General features: G+C 36.8%; 1 protein-coding gene across 1 annotated transcript in view; it reads right to left on the bottom strand.

The window, feature by feature from the left end:
* BCHE (butyrylcholinesterase) overlaps positions 1 to 14,265 on the bottom strand; it is a 47,057-nt gene extending 32,792 nt beyond the window's left edge. Inside the window, exon 1 of the mRNA XM_028146544.2 lies at positions 12,741 to 14,265. Within this exon, the coding sequence (XP_028002345.2) occupies positions 12,741 to 14,257 (1,517 nt within the window). The 5' untranslated portion in view covers positions 14,258 to 14,265. The remainder of the gene's footprint in view (positions 1 to 12,740) is intronic.
* Positions 14,266 to 19,702: the final 5,437 nt, after the last annotated feature.

Raw genomic sequence — 19,702 nt, forward strand, 5'->3', positions numbered from 1 at the left:
AACATTTAGATTAGCTCTTGCCCTTCTATTAATCTTTACTTTCCGCAGCTCACTTAACATTTAATGGAAACCCTAACATGCAAGCTGAGCTCTCCTAGCCCCAGCCCAGACCCAATCTTGAGAATTATAGCCAGGACATTAGAAATTCAGGGTATTCCTTGAAAACCCCCACTTTCCAATCCCTGATCCAGTTGTGAGAGCCAACCCAGGTGTATGTTCTTTCTTTTTCCTGCTCATCCCACCAATTGTGGGCCCTTCACTGAATGTTTCTAAGTTTCACTAAACCCTACTCCTAGGGGTTATTTTCAGTTCTATGTAGCACATCTGACTTGCAGTTGAATTACCAGATTTAGATAAATAAAAAAGCAAAAACACACCCAGTCAAATGAGAATTACAACTGAACAAGTAACTTTATTTAGTAAGTATGCTCCATGCAGATTTATGGGACATGCACTAAAATCCTATCTAATAAAGAGGGAATATGCTAATTGACCCCCATGCCATCGTAAAGATGGCGGTGACCACAGCCAATAAGGAGGGAATATGCTAATTGCTGCCCCACCCTCAAAGATGGCAGCGCCCACAGCCAATGAGGGAATATGCTAATTGACTGCCCCGCCCTCAAAGATGGTGGTGCCCACAGCCAATAAGGAAGGAATGTGCTAATTGACTGCCACGCCCTCAAATATGGCAGCGCCCACAGTCACAAGATGGGGGCACCCAGTCCCCTCAGCCCCACTGGGGCACCTGCCTCCGGAGTCCCCCAGTCCACTCAGCCCCCCAGCAGCCCAGGGCCAGCCTGAGGCACAGGCAAGCCTCAGATGGTGGCTGCCCAGCCACCCAAGGCCACCTGAGGCTCAGGTAACCAAGGCCGGCCGAGGTTTGTGCTGCTGGCAGTGGCAGCAGCAGAGGTGTGACAGGGGTGTCGCCTGCCCCTGATCACTGGGTCACCTCCCGCCCTGAGGGCTCCCGGACTGTGAGAGGTGGCAGGCTGGGCTGAAAGACACCCCCCCCCCCCATCCAGTGCATGAATTTTCATGCACCGGGCCTCTAGTAATTAATAATAATAATAATAATAATAATAATATAATAAAAATAATAATAACAATAATAAAATTTTGAGCTGATCTTCTAATTTAGTTGGATATTCTGTTCTTTATCTGGTAACCCTACTTTGGTATGTGTCTAGAAATATGTGATGTGTTTTACATATATTTTTTCAAATTTCCATGACAACTCAGGAAACAGGCTTTAGCACTCCTATACTAAAGATAAAGAAAAAGGAGATTTAATTATTATTTTCTTTCCTACGGGTACACAAAATTTTTAATATAAATGGAGCAAAGTACATGGAAGATGTACTGGTTTTCATCAGACCTCAGGGTTCAAATTGTATCTCTGGCTTCTACTAATAAATATCTGTGGAATTTTGAGCAGCTTAAGCTCTTTAAGCCTCAGTATCCTTGTCACCACCTGTTGATAAGGATCATATTTCCCTAGAGAGCTATCATAATGAAAGAGAAGTACTGAGCACAGAGCCAGTTCTTAGTGGTTAATAAATTTTAATTAATATTATTCACACAAACAACACAATAGGCTTAAAGTGATTAATCCAAAGGCTATTTGGTCAGTACTTTTTTTTTTTTAATCCTCATTCATGGATATGTTTTTATTGATTTGAGAAAGAGAGGAATGGAGAGAGAGAGAGAGAGAGAGAGAGAGAGAGAGAGAGAGAGAGAGAGATACATCTATGTGAAAGAGAAACACTGATCAGTTGCCTCCTTTACATGTCCCAGTGGGGGATTGAACCCACAACCTGTGTATATGCCCTGACCAGAATCAAACCAGCCACCTTCTGGTGTTTGGGATGACACTCCAACCAACTTAGCCACATCTGCCAGCCCTAGTCAGTACTTCCTTAGGCATATTCTGACCACACAACAATTCTAAATAATAATAATAATATTACATTGAAAAATTGTATTTGTTGGTTAAATACATATTTAATAATGACATTATTATTATTATATGCAAATAGTATTACTCAAGGGTTGTTATTTTATTATGACATCTTCACTTTATTTTAACAAATTAATTTTTCTGACATTGCATATTTCCCTGAATGCTAAAGGACACATAGAAGACACTACACAGCATGTTACCTGGTCTAAGAGTCAATATTTTGTTACTACTTTTACTGGCTCACATATCCGAGGTTTTTCCCCAAGCTGCTTGTCTTGCTGTTAGTCTCTGACCTCTGGGACTACTGTAAAATTACTTGCTTCCTGCCTTAGTTCTCAGAATATTGCTGCTTCTAATTTGTCTCTCATCTTCAAAAATAAAAGGTTAGTTCTTTAGAATTTAGGGCATATGACAAGTCAATAAGTTCCAAATGGTAAAATACAACCCTTTATGTGGAATAAATATAGGGTGGGCAAAAGTAGGTCTATAGTTGTCAGTACAGGAAACACAGTCTATTCCTGTATTATTATTTATTTATTATTATATTTATTATTATTAACCTGCCTTTGCCCACCCCTGTATCAAAAAATATCTCCTGAAAGCCTTTTTTGGTGTTCAAAATACGTGGGTTTTTGAATATTTTTATTTTTCCTTTGTTTCCCATCTCTGGATTTCCTCCATTTGTGCTCCACAAAATCCAAGTTACTAACAGCCTGCCTTCTAACCAAGTGGCTTGCATTGAATTTAGATGCACTGTTTTCTTAAAATAACATAAGCGATGGAAGAAAACAGATAGATAATTATAATGCTGACACAAAACCAAATTAGTCACATTAATCAATGTACCAGTCCCATCAGCCCAGAAACATATTGCAATATTTCCTCGTATAAAAGCAACAACAATCATTGCACTTCAGAGTAAAGCTCTTTGAGAAAGTTGATCCACACTGCCATTCTAATTCCTTGCCTCCCATTTTCTTTGGAATATCCATTAAGGTTTTTATTCCCACCCTTCCTTCAAAATATCACATCTTAGCCACCAATAACCTTCATATTTCCAAACCCACAGACCTGTATATATAATTTCATATAGTTTTCATTGTACTCATTCCATAATTGATATAGTTATTAGCTCCTTCCTTGAATGATTTCTTCATTTGGTCTCAGGGAGATATTTTGTCCTAGTTGTTCTTCCAATTATTATTATTTCTACTGGTTGCTCTTCTTCCTCCTGACATCTAACCTTGGAGTGCTCAGACACCTGCTCTGTCTACAACCTCCATAGATGATATAATCCTGTCTCCTGGCTCTACATACCATCTTCATGCTGTTAGGTATCAAATTTATCCCTAGTCCTTATCTCTCTCTCTCTTGAATTCCAGATGCCAGTGTGGAATAGCTAATGGAACACCTATTTTCTTTCTCTAAGTGTCTGCAAAGTAGGCACCTTCAACTTAAAGTGCAATTTTGACTACACAATCCCACCTCTATCTTCCTGAAGTCATTCTAATCCCAGAAAATGGCACCCCTGTTCCTCTGGTAGCTCAGGTCAAAACCCTTGGAAGCATCCTTGTCTCTACTTACTCTCTCATATCCCACATCCAATCTATCAGCAAATATTGTTAAATGATTCAAAGTATAGCCTGAATCTGACCATTTCTTTCCACTTAAACAAAATGCAAGACACAATTCTTTTTCACCTAGATTCCTTTATGGCCTCCTAGCTCTTCTCTCTTTTTCACATTATTTATCTACCTATCAGAGAGATGCTTATAAAATTTACTCTAATTGTGAATCTCAACTGCCCCAATTTTTTCATGGCTTACTATTTCACTTAGAGTAGATTCCAAGGACTTATTAAGCTTCAAATTATATATATCTTGGCCCTCTATACTTCTCTAACTTTATCTTCTACCACTCACTTCAACATCTTAAGGATTTAAGTCTGATGCATGTCCTTGATGCTTTCTCTTCTGAGAAAATGTCCCCAAGATATCCACATGATGGCTTTCTCCCAGATATCCAAATGTTTAAACAGTCACTCTGCTCTAATATAACTTTGTCAGAGACTTTTCATGACCACCCTACAAATGATATCATATTCCACTCACATCATCCTCTCCGCCCTTAACTACGCTTACTATTTTTAGAGCTATGATCATTATAAAATATATTATGTATATGTTTATTGCCTTTTTCCTGCTATTAGATTGTAAAGCCCAGGAAGGTAGAGATTTTCTCTGTGTTTCTCCTCAATGTTTTCCTTTTGTTTTTTTCTTTTCTCCATCTGTGTATATTTTCATTACTGCTGTATTCCTATCACCTAAGTAATGCTTGGTGCATATAGGTTTTCAATATATTTTTGAATGATTTAAATGGAAGGATGAATTATCAAACCACCATAATACATGACCCACCCACATTAAAAAAAAATAAAACTTGTGATTACCAAGTGCTATATAAAAATGTAGGTTTTTATTTTAAGGAGTTTGATCAAATATGTAATTTTTCATATATCCAGAAACATCAATATTATAGATGTAAGCAAAATGTGAAAACTAACACATGTGACAACATTAGGTATTATTTTGGTTTGTAATGGATTATTAGATAAAATATATTTTAATTAATATTTAACTCATAAAATAAATATTATTTTATATCAATTCTTTCAGACTGATACACCAACAATAATTAATTTAATTTGTATAAGATACTCACTTGCTTTACCATAACAGAGATCTGTGGACAAGTTAACATTAACATACCAACAGGTTAATAGTACTTTATCATAATAGGAAGAAGTCCAGGCAATATATTAACATATAGAAAATAAAAAGAGGGTGCAGTTATACCTTTTAGCATTCTGACCTCAAGTGTTATTGACTAGGAAGGCAAACTGAAGCAAAAATAATTTCTTGGAACTCTTCAATCTGACCAAACACATTTTAGTTTGGAACAATAAAAAACATGTTATTTGATACAGTAAAAATATTTAGTGAGTGCATTTTTTTCTTTGTGAAATTTGAAGTTATTACTTTGTTTCTGACAAGTCTTTTAAAGCATTACATTTTTACTATGCTTTTAATAAAAATAATTGATTAATTAATTCTAATGTCCAACTGAAGTTAAGATTTACAAATGTTATAGTTTTCCCAAATACAGAATGCACTTGGAAAAACACAGGGAACAGATCACATTATTTCCAAGTATATGGACCCAATAAGCAGGATTTTCCATTTTTTAATGAGCGCCCTTCTACTGCAGAAACATTAGTCGTCCCCCTCTTCACTGTGATAGAGTATTTTGAAGCACTTAGTCAAACATATTTTAGTTTTATAGCTATTTCATAGATGTAGCCCTTTGGGGATCTGGTTTCTTCTTCTCCTTCCACTGTCACTGATGGTAAAATATCGCTGCACTCTGAAATGGTTTTGCAAGTGATCTTATGTACACTTTAAATTGTCCCATAATGTAATTCTTCCTTTTCTAATAAATTACACTAATGCATATATGTTTTTTCACCTACATTTCTATTTTATCTGGTAAACTATAAGTACTTTAACAGGAACACTCAAGCTAACATTTATTGTTTCATTTCTTGTAACATAATTCCTCACCTATTTCCTAAGGGGGAATGAAAAGACTTGAAGTAATAGAACATTAATGTCATCGTGACAGCGATAAAATAAATCCAAAGGGATTTGAACCCTCGCCCTTTTGCAAAGTCATCAAAATGTCCCAGCTAGGTTAATTATGATAATGTACCACAATAATTATAGAACCAGAGGGCAAGAATTTTTTTCTTTACTCTAGAAACTACATGAACTATTAGTTGTCAGAAAATTTAATTATAAGCCTGATAAGAATTGGACTAGATGGGCCAGATAACAGACTTTCACATACTTAAACTTCTGTCGATATGTCATGATGTCTAATTTCAGTCTGTTCTCTATCCTTACCTCTGTAACATTACCCAGGCAGGTATCAGCGTGCTAACATGTTAAAATTATAAGTTTGCAACCAAGTGCATTTCCTAAGTATATTTAATGAGTGCTTTCGGTAATTCATAGTGAAAGCAGCCTGGTAAGTGGATAATACAAGGAAATGAAAGTTAATAATTTTGCGTCATAGTTAATCTTTGTTCTTTCACCTATTAGCTCCAATTCCCTTTTCTTCTATGGCCCGCACTTTTCTTCTCTAAAAAAAGTGTTACATAATATCATCATTTCAGCATTTTTTTTAATTCTAATAGAATCCATATATTTTGTACTTCATCAGTATAATGGTACCATTCATGTTAAAAATATCTTTAACTCCTATTTTTTGAGTATATTTAAGAAATCCCTTATTGAGAAATGTGTTGTCATGAAGTCCTAGAATATTATTCTTTAAGTTGAAAAATATAATAAAAATAGATTCAAGTGTAACTTGAGAATTAATTTATTGGTGAAGGGATTTGCATAAAATCTATATAATGATACAGGCACATGCAAAATTCCTATACAGATATTTAGCAAAAGAAGCCCTAGGTCTCCACTTTCTTTTTGAATTTTCTCAGTTTGTCTATTGCCTTTTGGAAACATAAAATAATTCCAGAAAAGAAAAATCAAGGAATATACAAAGAAAATACAAATAGATGATTTTAAAAATAAGTGGGGTTAAAATATTGTTTAATTGATTACTTTATTATTTGTGTCATATATAACTAAACAAGATAGAAGTGTACATATTAAAGATTAAATATAACTAAATCAACTTCACATTATACATATTAAAATTTGTTATTATTGATTACATTTCTAGTGGTATAATGAAGTTATGGTAATGTACATGAAACACCCATACCTCAGTGTGAGTGTATGTAAATATATCTCCCAAATAATTCAAATCAGAAAGTTCATTGCCCTAGAAATATGAAAAAATATGTAATTTTTAGTAATTATTAATTTACTATACAGAAAAATGCTTATTTTTAAATGGTCTCAATTATTTCAATAAAATCTTGTGCACTAAGAAATGATGACTTTGCATTTAATTTAATCACACCTGCTGACTGGTACAAAAATCAGGAACTGTTTTATTTTTTGGAACTGAAATCTTAATAATATATTTTTGTTTCCTTTTAATAAATTGTTTCTTTTGTGGTAAAGTTCATTTTAATGTAAATGAATAAATAAAAAATAAATTACATAAAAATAGCAGCAGGAATGATGCTGTAAAGTTACTTACAAGTACTTTAATTTTTTTGTTTTCAGATATCAAAGTAGTATAAAATAAAAGTGACGTGTCATAACATTTATTTCTGATCAAAGCATGTTAGGAAACATTAAACATTTTAGAGGGGCTCTGTAGAGATAAATTATCACCAGAAGAACAAACACAGAAGCATGTGAATTGGCTCAATTTTGCAGCTTAGTTCTATTTCTTTGAAAACGTAATTGTTTAATTTGTTAAGCCTGAAAGTTAAGCAATTGTACATTATGTGGTGAAAACCAAATTTAATGTTAGATAAAAATAGATTGAGGTAATTTGTACTTAGTAGAGGAAAAATTGAATATTTTTATGGAAAAAAGGAAACCAATTTCCTGTCATTAATAAGGTATATTTCAATATGTCAGTAAGGGGGGTATATTTATATCCCCATCCTACCTAATAATAGACAAATATGCAAATTGACCATACTTTCGCTATGCCCGCGATTGGCCAGGAGGCGCGGGGGGGCGGGACTCGGGGTGGCCGGCGTGGCTGATTGGTCCGGCGGGAAGCTGAGCTCGCAACACCAGCGGCAGCTCGAGCATGGCGGCTCGAGCTCAGCATCTGTGCCATGGCTGTGCTGCGGCACAGAAGGGGCCTCTGGGGCAGCGAGCTCACGTCCCACCGCGGATTATCAAAAGCGGGGGAGCTGGGTGCCTGTCCGCTCAGGCACCAGGCCTTTCAGAAGCTTCCGCTGCGCCGGAGGCTTCTGAAAGGCCTGGTGCACCAGCAGACAGGCACCCAGCACCCCCCCCCCCCAAACGTGCATGATTCAATCATGCACTGGGCCTCTAGTTTTACAGATAAGAAAAAATGTAGGAAATTTTAATAACTTTCCTAAAATTACCATAATAATAAAAGGCTAATATGCAAATGGTCATCACACTGTGACTCCATAACGACCCATCAGCAGGGACCTGAGGCTGCATGGTGCCGGGCTGGGGTGGGGGACCTAAGGCTGTGCCCCCTGCCCCAGCGGGGCTTGTCGGGGACCTGAGGCCGCACCCCCCGCCTGTGCCCTCCACCTGGAGGGGCTGGATGGGGTGGGACCAGCCAGGTCTTGGTCTCACCCAACAGGGGTGGGGCTGGCCGGGTCTCGGTCTGGCATGATTTCGAGGCACGCACGGGTGGGCAGGGACTTGACTCTGGGTCCCGTGGTGCACCCCAGACTCTGACAGGAGGGAGATTTTCATATACATTTTACTAATTTTCTTTCATCTCTGACACTTCTATTATAGAGAAAGGGCAAATAGCAATATTAAAATATTTCCTCTAATTAATCCCCTTTTAATGTGCACGAATTTCATGCACCGGGCCACTAGTATAACTATAGAAAGATTAACATTGGACATAAAATGGTAATTACATATGAGAGAAAGATTGTGTACTGTAAATGGCTACCCTTGAAGTAGTCCAAGAGGAGCTCTGAATAGAGCACTCAGAGAGGATAGAGCAAACAGAAGATGCTTGACAACAGTAGGAGATATTCAGAGGGGTCCTGGAATAATACCTTCCTCTATCTCACATGATGCTCTCATTGGATTTTGGCTTAATATCCGTCTTTAGCTGTTCTGGTTTCACTGATAAATCAAGTTTGATTTCATCAGTTTCTGTATCACTGAGGTAGCGCTGAAAGGATGTCATTAAGTGCTGCTAAATTGAATTTGACATTCACCAAATTATTGCTTGGATGAATAACTGATGGATATGTTATATTGATATTTCAACCTGTATTACTATAGGATATCGGAAGTAATGCACATATGGACCTGTGTGTTATTTGGGTAAGATTTTAAGTTCACTTTCTGAGATGGAATTGAGGTTAAAGCAGGAACAATCAAAATACATAGAGGTTCTAATTCTAATTAACAAATGTCTAACTTATATCACAGCTTCTGTTTTGTAAGTAATCTCCAATACTGCAACTAAAGATACCGAATTTGAACACCATTTAATGCTTCCACAGAATAATGTTCTCTTTACTTTTGTCAAGAAGTCAAGTTATAAGCGTTTTTAAATACAGTCAAACCTCGGTTTTCGCATGTCTCCCATATCGAACAATTCGGTTCTTTCTTGCTCAATATGTTCATGGAGATGGGCGGGGGTGTTTTGCTTGTCAAACAAAACTTCGGTTCTGGACCCTGCAACCCTTTTATATCAATACCTGTATGATCAGTCATGCCTCTCTCAGGTACAAACAAAGGAGAGAGCACGCCAAGTATTACTTTTCTGCTAAACTTCACATTGTTAACATCTCAGGAAATTGTGCTGTGAATATTTTTGTGTATTTTTTCTTTTGTTATTGCTTATTATTATTAAATACATACAGTAAGAAGGTTAGTGATAGTAGCATAATGGAACGTATGTTATATGCTTGACATTATTTAAGGAGAATAATTTATTAACACATTTTATAAACCATGAACTTGAAAACTAATTTTTCTGAATGATAATTGTAACTGCTGGTTCTACTTTTTTACTTTCTTAATGTATCATATTCGGTTAATGTGGAAGTAGAAATCTTCTTATTGACATTTGGAATGAATAATTCTTTGTTGTGGAGCTGTCCTATGCATTATAAGGTGTTGAGCAACTTCCCTGGTCTTCACCTTAGCAGCAACCACACTCCCAGTCATGACACTCAAAAACCACTCCAGACATTATTCTCTGGACTGAGAACCACAGAGTTAGATTTCTAAATCTAACACTTTTTAAGAATATATTTTTATTAATTTCAGAGAGAAAAGGGAGAGGGAGAGAGAGAGATAGAAAAATCAATGATGAGAGAGAACCATTGATCAGCTGCCTCCTGCACACCCCGTAATGGGGATCGAGCCCATAACCTGGGCATGTGCCCTTGACCTGAATCAAACCTGGGACCATTCAGTCTGCAGGCTAATGCTCTATCCATTGAACCAAACCAGCTAGGGCTTTAAATCTAACACTTAACTAACTTTGTTTCCATTGGAGTTTACTTAACTATTCTAGGCGTCTATATTTGTTATAAGTATGCTTTGATAAAAGATAATGCACACCAGGAGATTAACATTGTGTTTGCCATGATGTCAACTCTAAAGAAATATGAAGTATCTATGCTGAACTGTGTAAATATAGACTATAAAGAAACTCATCAACTAACATGACATCTTGTTATGGCTAAACTACCTATAAAGTTTACTTTAATCTTTTGGTTTATAATCTTGCTTATATGAACTTAGCATAATAATTAAAATGTGTCAACCTCCATTTATTTCCCATTAACATATGTTAATCATAGAAGGACATGAGGATTAAGCAATCTATTTTATTGTGTCAAAGAGTCTACTCTCTGATCTGTCGCTATCTGAGTGCCATAAACAAGACATTTTCCACATTTGATATGCAGTGTCCTCCATTCTGACATGAGAAAATATAAAGTCCTTAATGACTTCAACATGCAAAATATGAAGTCCTTTAGAAATTATAAGAATCAATAATTTTAAGAAATCCTCCTTAAATTATTTGTAACCTTTAAATTATAAGAAATAATTAAAAACATATTTAATGATGTTTTATAGAATATAGCCTTTAGGGAGAGAACTGAATAAGATATTAAGTAATTCTAATTCAGATCTAGAAATAAGATGATCCTTCTTAAAGAGAAATTTCAATTGATGTTGAGAAGGCATAAGATATTGCACATCAAGATATTGCACAACCTGCCTGGCCCAAGTGGCTCAGTGGTTGAGTGTAGACCTATGAACCAGGAAGTCATGGTTCCATTCCCAGTCAAGGCACATGCCAGGGTTGGGGGCCTGATCCCCAGTGTGGGGTGTGCAGGAGATGGACAATCAATTATTCTTGCTCATCATTGATGTTTCTATCTCTCTCTTAAATCAATAAAATACATTTTAAAAAGATATTGCACAACTTTAAATAGTATAATAGTCCGTGTACCTCATAAAAATTTTATATTTCTTATTCATACTAGCCTTTAGAGGTTCTCATTCAATCATTAACTACAAATTTGTTAAGTATATATACCCAAGTCAGTACTTTAATGAGTATCCAATATAACCACCTTTTTTTCCCAAGTAGCTGTTTAGTCTAGTTTAGGAGGTTCAGGATAAAATGAAAGATAGTAAATGGACAAGGCACAGTCAATAATTTCTGAGAGTGAAAAGGTAGTCTGAAGCAATTACAACTCAAGGAATTAAAGATCTGCTTAATGAAACATGTAGTTTCTGATGACCTTAAAAAATATAGTAGGGCTTGTGTCATTTAAAAGGGTAGGAGTAGATGTCCTGAACAAGGCATATAGCAAGAACAAGGCTAAGCTTGAAATCTTTGGCATTCATGAGATATCTGTCCTAGCAAGCAGCCAGGTATTGTTGGGGAAAATGATTGGCAGCAAGATTAGAGAGACCTCTAATGCCAGATGGAAGAATTTTAACTTTATACACAGTGGATTAGTATCATTGTTTTAGAATTACATCATACAAGTATTTTGTAACATGGAGTAAAATAAATTTCAAATGGGAATTGAAAAAGAAAACCAGAATGATATTTCTATCAACATTCCTTTTAATACGAGACAGTATCACAGATGGAATCAATGCATCAGTTAATTGGTAAGTTTCTATAAGCACTGCTTTTAAAATAGATTTCCAAATTTCTACCTTTTATCATTCTAATTCATATAAGGTATTCCACTGTATAAAATTCATTTTTGTTTTACAAATGCAGTTATAAAAAAAGCCTTATTTTCTATACACATACATTTTTTATATTTAGAAAATATATTAGAATATATATATTCAAATAGATTATTTTTTCCTGACTCTTGAAGACATATTACACTATTTGTAACATTTTAGGGAAAATATGTTATTTGGTAAGTTTTCTGATGATTTTAATCAGCCATACGACTACTCGAGTGGAAAACGGCTTAGATAAACATGAGGAGCTTTGTAGCTTCTGTCCAGTACATGTCACCTAAAAGTTCTGAGCAAACCTATTAGGGGAAAAATTCTATGAAATGGAAAACTGTACTCTAAGGATCAACCCCATCACCATCTTGCTTTTGGTTTCCCTGAGCAGGTGCGTGTGTTTTTTATGTTATCGGGTACCACTGTTCCCATGCTTAAGAGGGTGAAAAGTTACATTTCTATTCTTTTCTAAACCTGTGAGCATTAAGAACTTTCAGGTTAAAATACATGGTCACAGTAATTTTAGTTCTCAAGCTACACATATATTTCCATACAAACTCTGGCTGAGATTGCTAAAGTACTCTGTGGTATTTTGGAAACGTTATCAGAAAATATTTTTCATAAAAGTTCTTTGATGAGCTCTTTTAGGCATGCTCATGAAATGAATTGAAATTCACTACATAGTAAAACACAAAATCAGCTAAAGTACAAAAAGAATAAATATTTAAAATGTTTCTGTGCTTTTAATGAAGTCTACACCAAGCACCAAGCAAAGCTCAGCAAAACAAAACAAACAAAACAAAATAAGAACAATTACAACAATGGCCACTTACCCATATTTTGCAAAATTTGCCCAGTATTTCATTATGGATCTACTCAAAATTTCTTCAGCTTTTGTGTAATTTGCTCTTCTTTCCAGAGGTAAACCAAAGACAAATTCAATTTCATAACCATGCATCACTCCCATCCATTCAGGCCAAGGAAGTTTGGAGGATCGGTGTTCAAAATAGTAGAAAAAGGCTTTATTTCCCAAATCTGAGAACTTTTTGGTGAACTCCAAGGCAGGGCATATTAAATTGTAATCCCCAACCACATCATCCAAGGCCTCACGGTACTTTTCAGCTCTTTGATCATCTAACCAGTCCATGTAATGGAAAAGGATGGATTCCTTTCCAAATTCACTCACTCCTCGAAAAAATATTTTTAAACTTTCTTGAAATTCTTTTCTAGTAATGATACTGTTGTTATCTTTGCTGAAACCAGGGGCGCCGTATACTAAAAACGCCGTCCCTTCATCTTTATTAACACCCACCAAGATCTGGGTTTTTTTAAACTGTCCAAGTTGGAGTAGTGTGTCTGGCATGTCAGTGAGAAAATCACCATCCACAGTTGGGCCAAAATTTACTGACAAGAGAGTATCATAGGGGACAACAAATACTTCATTCAGAAGAATTTCCTGGGGGTCTTTATTTCGAAGGCATTTGATGATCTCGGTCTCATTTTCTCTAAAGCAACCAATAAATTTAGCTAAGGTCAATGTTCTGTTCTTAGCTTCATAAGGAGATGTTACTGCCCAAGGGGCATTAGAAGACCCACTTTGCAGAATTGCTCTGGTAAACAATGGGTGGCTTCCAGGGGAAAGTAGGTGAAGGCTAACTGAAGCTGCCCCTGCACTTTCTCCAAAGAGAGTTACACTTTTAGGATTTCCACCAAAGGCTGCTATATTTTTTTGGACCCACTGAAGTGCCAGCTGTTGGTCAAACAAGCCCATGTTCCCTGGTGCCTCTGAATTTCCTGGTAAAGCTAAAAATCCTAGAGCACCCACCCTATAGTTCATTGAAACAACAATAACTCTCTCAACTCGTGCCAGGAACTTGCCATCATAAACAGGTAAAGATGATGTTCCAGTTTGAAAACCACCCCCGTAAATCCATACCATTACAGTAGCGTTTTTTGGTTTAGGTACTGGAATCCATACGTTCAGATATAAACAGTCTTCGCTGAGGTCAGTATTTGGATTCCACATCTCTGATCCAAGGAAGCCTGGAAAACTTTGATCTGTGTTCTGATAGCAAGAATTTGCATATTTTGTGGCATTCCAAATATCGGACCACTTGGTCAAGGATTGTGGCTTTTTGAACCTAAGTCTACCAAGAGGTGGCTGTGCATAGGGAATTCCAAGAAAGGCTGTTACTGTGCCACCAAGAACTGGCAAGTTCATCCCTCTGACTTTACCATTCTTGGTTGTAATGATGATGTCTTCTTCAGTGTGTGATTTCCCAATAAGCACCCAGAGCAGAAGAAACAGCAAAAGAAGTTGGCTGCATACGATTGTACCCTTGCTCTGCATATTGGTTTCTGAAAGAGAGGTAAGTAGGAAGTTTTAACAGCCTTATGCATCTGGCATTATGTTTTATCCTACCTAATAATAGACAAATATGCAAATTGACCATACCTCTGCTACACCCAAGCCACGCCCACCAGCCCAAGCCACGCCCACCAGCCAATCAGGGCGAGTATGCAAATAAACCGAACCAAGATGGCTACAGCCACCGAGAGCAAGGTTTCCCAGGCAACAGAGGGAAACAAGCTTTCCGCCTGCCCTTGACAGGCATAAGCCTCCACTCAAGCTACAAAGTTTCAATTATAGAAGGTAAACAAATTCAAACAGAATGGCGGCAGCCACGGAGCTGGAGAGACCAGGCCAGGGTTGCCCGCGGTAATGGAGAAAGCAAAGCTTTCCGCATACCCTGGCCGGGCTCAGGCCTCTGCTTAAGGCTACAAAGTTTCAATTATAGAAGGTGAATTAACTCAAACAGAAATGGCTGCTGGCCATGGAGCATGCAGGAGGCTTGGATCCACTCCAAGCTACAAAGTTTCAATTGTAGAAGGTAAATAAATTCCAGATACCAGGGCCTCTGCTTGGGTCGCCAGGGGGCGTGGCTGGCCTGCAAACCACCACAGGCCCCTTGCTCGGGCTGCCCCATGCCCCAAGGGAACCCCCACCCTTATCTGGGACACCCTTCAGGGCAAACCAGCTGACCCCGACTCCTGCACCAGGCCTCTATCCTATCTAATAAAAGAGTAATATGCAGATTGACCACCACTCCAACACACAGTATGTCTGCCCCCATGTGGTCAAAGATCCTGTCCCCATGTGGACACAAGATGGCCACCACAAGATGGCCAGCAGGGGAGGGCAGTTGGGAGGCACCCGGCCTGCAAGGGAGGGAAGTTGGAGGCGATCAACCCTGCAGGGGAGGGCAGTTAGGGGTGACCGGGCCGGCAGAGGAGGGAAGTTGGGGGCAAACAGGCTGGCAGGGGAGCAATTAGGCATCAATCAGGCTGGCAGCAGAGTGGTTAGGGGGTGATCAGGCTGGCAGGCAGAAGTGGTTAGGGGCAATCAGGAAGGCAGGCAGGCAAGCAGTTGGGAGCCAGCAGTCCTGGATTGTGAGAAGGATAACCAACTGCCCATTTAGGCCCGATCCCACTGGGATCGGGCCTAAATGGGCAGTTGGACATCCCTCGAGGGGTCCCAGATTAGAGAGGGTACAGGCTGGGCTGAGGGACACCCCCCACTCTGTGCATGAATTTCATGCACCGGGTCTCTAGTTGATAATAACAAACTAAAATGTAGTAGTTTTAATTAATCATACAAGTAATGAAAACTAATAAATATTGGACCACTACAAAGGTTTATGTAAAAAAAAAAAAAACCCACATAGGAAACAGGTGGAAATATTTCAGTTTTCAATTTCAAAAACGAATAGTGGAATGAAAAGTAGACACTATTTCCTTTTGAAAAAATTCATTATCAAATGTTTGCAAGGAAGATTTAGTGTTTTATAGGGGATATTTATTTTAAGCATGTATGTATACTTCTTACCTTACACAGCCCCACCATAAGTGGCAGTCTATTTATTACAGATAAAATTTCTACCTTGTTAGAGGAGAAAATACAAGCCCATGTAGTCTCTGAAATATGTACATATTCATGCATGCTGGTTCTTGACAGAACTGTAAAGTAGGTTAAGAAGCTTTAAGGAACCTTAGTCTTTTATTGTCATTTTCAGTTTCCATGATCCCTTCTGTGGTCCTTTTTGCTTAGTAGGTTCTTCCTCCATTCAAGCTCAGTCTATGCTCAGAAGAGATTTTGGACAATCTATTCATTGACTGTTAAGTAACATAAAATAGTTGTCTTTTATACTATCTAGTATGAAAACTAACAAATCTGCTACCATTATACAACCTATACAAGAAAAATTGGAGGTGGAGTTCTATGGATATACTAGAGGCCTGGTGCACAAATTCGTGCACCAATAGGATCCCTTGGCCTGGCCTGCGGGATAGGGCTGAAGCTGGCTCTCCACCATCCCCCGAGGGGTCCCAGATTGTGAGAGGGTGCAGGCCAGGCCAAGGGACCCCACCAGTGCATGATCAGGGCTGGGGAAGGATGCAGGAGGTTGGTCAGCTAAGGAGGGACCATAGGAGGGCTCCAGGGCGTGTCCAGCCCATTTGCTCAGTCTCAATCATCCAGATCCCAGCAGCAAGCTAACCTACCAGTCGGAGCGTCTGCCCCCTGGTGGTCAGTGCACATCATAGTGAGTGGTTGAGGGGCCTTAGCATATTACACTTTGATTGGTTGAATGGACGACCAGATGACCAAACACTTAGCATATTAGGCTTTTATTATGTAGGATACCAGTTAATTTCTCTGATATTAAATAATCAGGAGGTCTTCTCTACCTGAATTATAATGTAAATGGAGAGAACCAGTTACTAATAATATAACTCATGGGAGAAGATGCTGATTTAGAAGGAATTTTATTCTCAGGGATTATTCAATGCATATATGTTAATTTGATTTATTAAAGTATGTATGACTAGTGAGGTTAAATGTGTTAGCATGGTCAATATAATTCTTATTCACCTTCAGGTTACCTGTTGGAGAGTGTTACATACTATATTCTTAAATCTAAATCTTAATACTAAAATATGCATTTGTCCACATATTCATTGTTAGTATAAGCAAATATTTTTATATATAGCTGCAGTAATTTATTTTAATAAGCATTATTTTGTCTTTTCATAATCTGTTATTCTCAAACTTAACTTGTTGCTCTGTAGTTTTACCGTTAAGAGATTCATATTTTTAATATATGCCATCACATGATTAAACATTCTAAAGAGAAATAATTGAAGGTGGCTATGAAAATGTTAGTCTATATATCTAAATCTTTATTAATAATTAAAATATTCAATAAAACATAATTGTTCTTCTCTTATTAATTCTGGTACAAATTGACTACTATCACATTAAATAACCACTTTGAACACTAAGAATATTTAACATGTTTATCATAAAAACTGGGGTGAATTTTCATGCTAAATACAACTAACTATCTGAATTTAGATCAGTTAACTTATTGTAATAATGTATAAAACTTGAAAGAAAGGCAGGAATTATTGTTTGGAACTACAAAAGAAAATGAATGATGGGAGTGAAAAGGAGAGGAAATCTGAAAGATAAATACATAGTATTCAAAGTTTACCAAATGCTCCAGGATATAAAAATCTACTGGAAATTTTGAGAAAACATTAAAAACTTTAAAAAAAAATAACTTTTAACAAAAAAAAGTAAAAAGAAATTTCCTTCATTTTGCATTTTTAATTCAATTTTGAAAGTAGTATCAGAATTCCTTGACCAATTTTCAAAAGAAAATTGTAATGTTATAATAGATGTGGGTGTTAGAAAATGTTTGCTATAAAGAGCAATATATTTACCCACATATGTTCCATAATTGAATATCAACCAAATTTTCAAAGTAATTGGCCAGCTAAGGACTTCTTAAAGAATGATCAAGCAAATATTGATAATAGTTTGTTCTGAGTATAATTTCCCATTATTTTAAATAGTTATAATAGAATATATATTTCTTTATAAAAATAATAGCTCTTAAAATAGTGGGAAAACAGCTACTTGGATAATATGATCTAGCACATGCACTGCTAAAATGAATTCGGTCAAGTTAAAACAACTAAGCCTTTATACCAAACCTAGAAGGCTCGTTTTGTTGAAGGCTAAGTGAAGTGGGGAACTGAGGAAGTCTATTTATAAATAGACTATACCACTGTCTTTCAGAGATTCTTCAGACACGCATGAGGTACTAAAAGTATGTATGCAGATAGAGGAATCTTGATTAGGTGTCAGCAACATAAGATCTGTCTCTGTCCTCAGTCAGGAAGAACATTCACAAAGTTTTCATTGTGTGACTAATTTGAACATTTAATATTAGAGAGATATCTTGAGTCTCTTTGAAAGGTAAATCTGTTTTTAGGTTGACATCTATTCAATTATAATTATCTTACAATTAAAGAAGCAGGACATTATAAACAAACAGTAACAACAAATCTAGGAGAATGAAACAGAACTTTGTAAATCTGATTAGAAATTTTATTTGGCATCCAAAAGGCCATGTTACTTCAAATTCACAGGGCTTCTAAAAATTTTCATTTGAAGGATAAAGCCACTCTCTAAAAGTTCATGCTCATCCTTAAAAAGGTAACTATTTATACAGGTGAACTACAGTTTATATTATGGAAGGCATTACACAGGCTAGTAATAGTAGATCCTAATTGAACTTATTATCATGCATTATATTCATAAGCATTTGGAAGGCATACTCTAAAATCTAAAAAAATAATAATACAAATAGAAACTCATAAACAATGAATTTTTTTCTCACATTTAGTTTGCTTTTAATCATTCATACAATTTATACTTAATCTTCTAGTGAAACAAGTACTGACATTTTCAAAATCAAGGTAAGTTTACAAGATTAGAATATGGGCAGAAGTCTATATTTGCTTAAAGTCTCTATAATAATCAAAATCATAGTAAATGTAAAATATTTTGCTATAATTTACACACATATTGAAAGAGGACAAACAAGAAAAAGGGGGCAAAATTTTGTAAATCAAATTAGGAAATAGATTTTCCTTTCACCTATAAGAAACTTAGAGCTTTCCTTTGCCAATTGATATCGTTAAAGTTTCAGATGGTAAAGTGTTGATTAAAAGTACCCTGTCATGCCAGACAATAAGAGAACTATTCTTTTCATGCAACTTAGAAAAATAGAGTAAAACTAGTCTAAGACCACCTTTATTTTTACTATTTTAAGGAGAAACTCACTGGACAGTGTATTTAAGGGTAAAATAGCATAAAACATTTTTGCTTGGGGAGTGCACTAAGAACCTACACAACAATGATTCCACAAGTGCTACGATTCTTTATACAAAGTTAAATAAACTCACTATTTCCTCAGCAGTTAAATGGACTCAGTCTGTGTTCCCTGAATAATATAAAGATTTGATGCAGGTGCCTGCTCACTTGCCTCATCTGTTTTTTGTGTTTTTTTTTGCAATGACTGACCCCCCACAGAGCACCCAAGAGGCACAGCAAACACGTGAAGGGATCAGGATCCTGCTACAGAATGAGTTTCACAGAAACTTGCGTCTCTCTACAAAGATGTAAATTCAGAGCAACTTACCCGACTCACTGCAACAAAAGATGATAAAGTTTGCAAGGCGTGGAAATCATGTATTACTTCAGGGAAATGCAGCAGGCAGCTGCTGCTCCAGCCTGTAAATTGGACTGCACTGACATTACAATCAACTGCTACTGACAAAGCTCGCGAGACTTGGCAGCAGCAACCAGCTCTGGAAGCAGCCAATCTTTACTTTCTGACATCTGTTCAGAGGCTAATGGTATGAATGCAATCGTGATCCATTTACA

This window comes from Eptesicus fuscus, chromosome 3 (genome assembly GCF_027574615.1).
Source record: "Eptesicus fuscus isolate TK198812 chromosome 3, DD_ASM_mEF_20220401, whole genome shotgun sequence".
Taxonomy (NCBI): domain Eukaryota; kingdom Metazoa; phylum Chordata; class Mammalia; order Chiroptera; family Vespertilionidae; genus Eptesicus; species Eptesicus fuscus.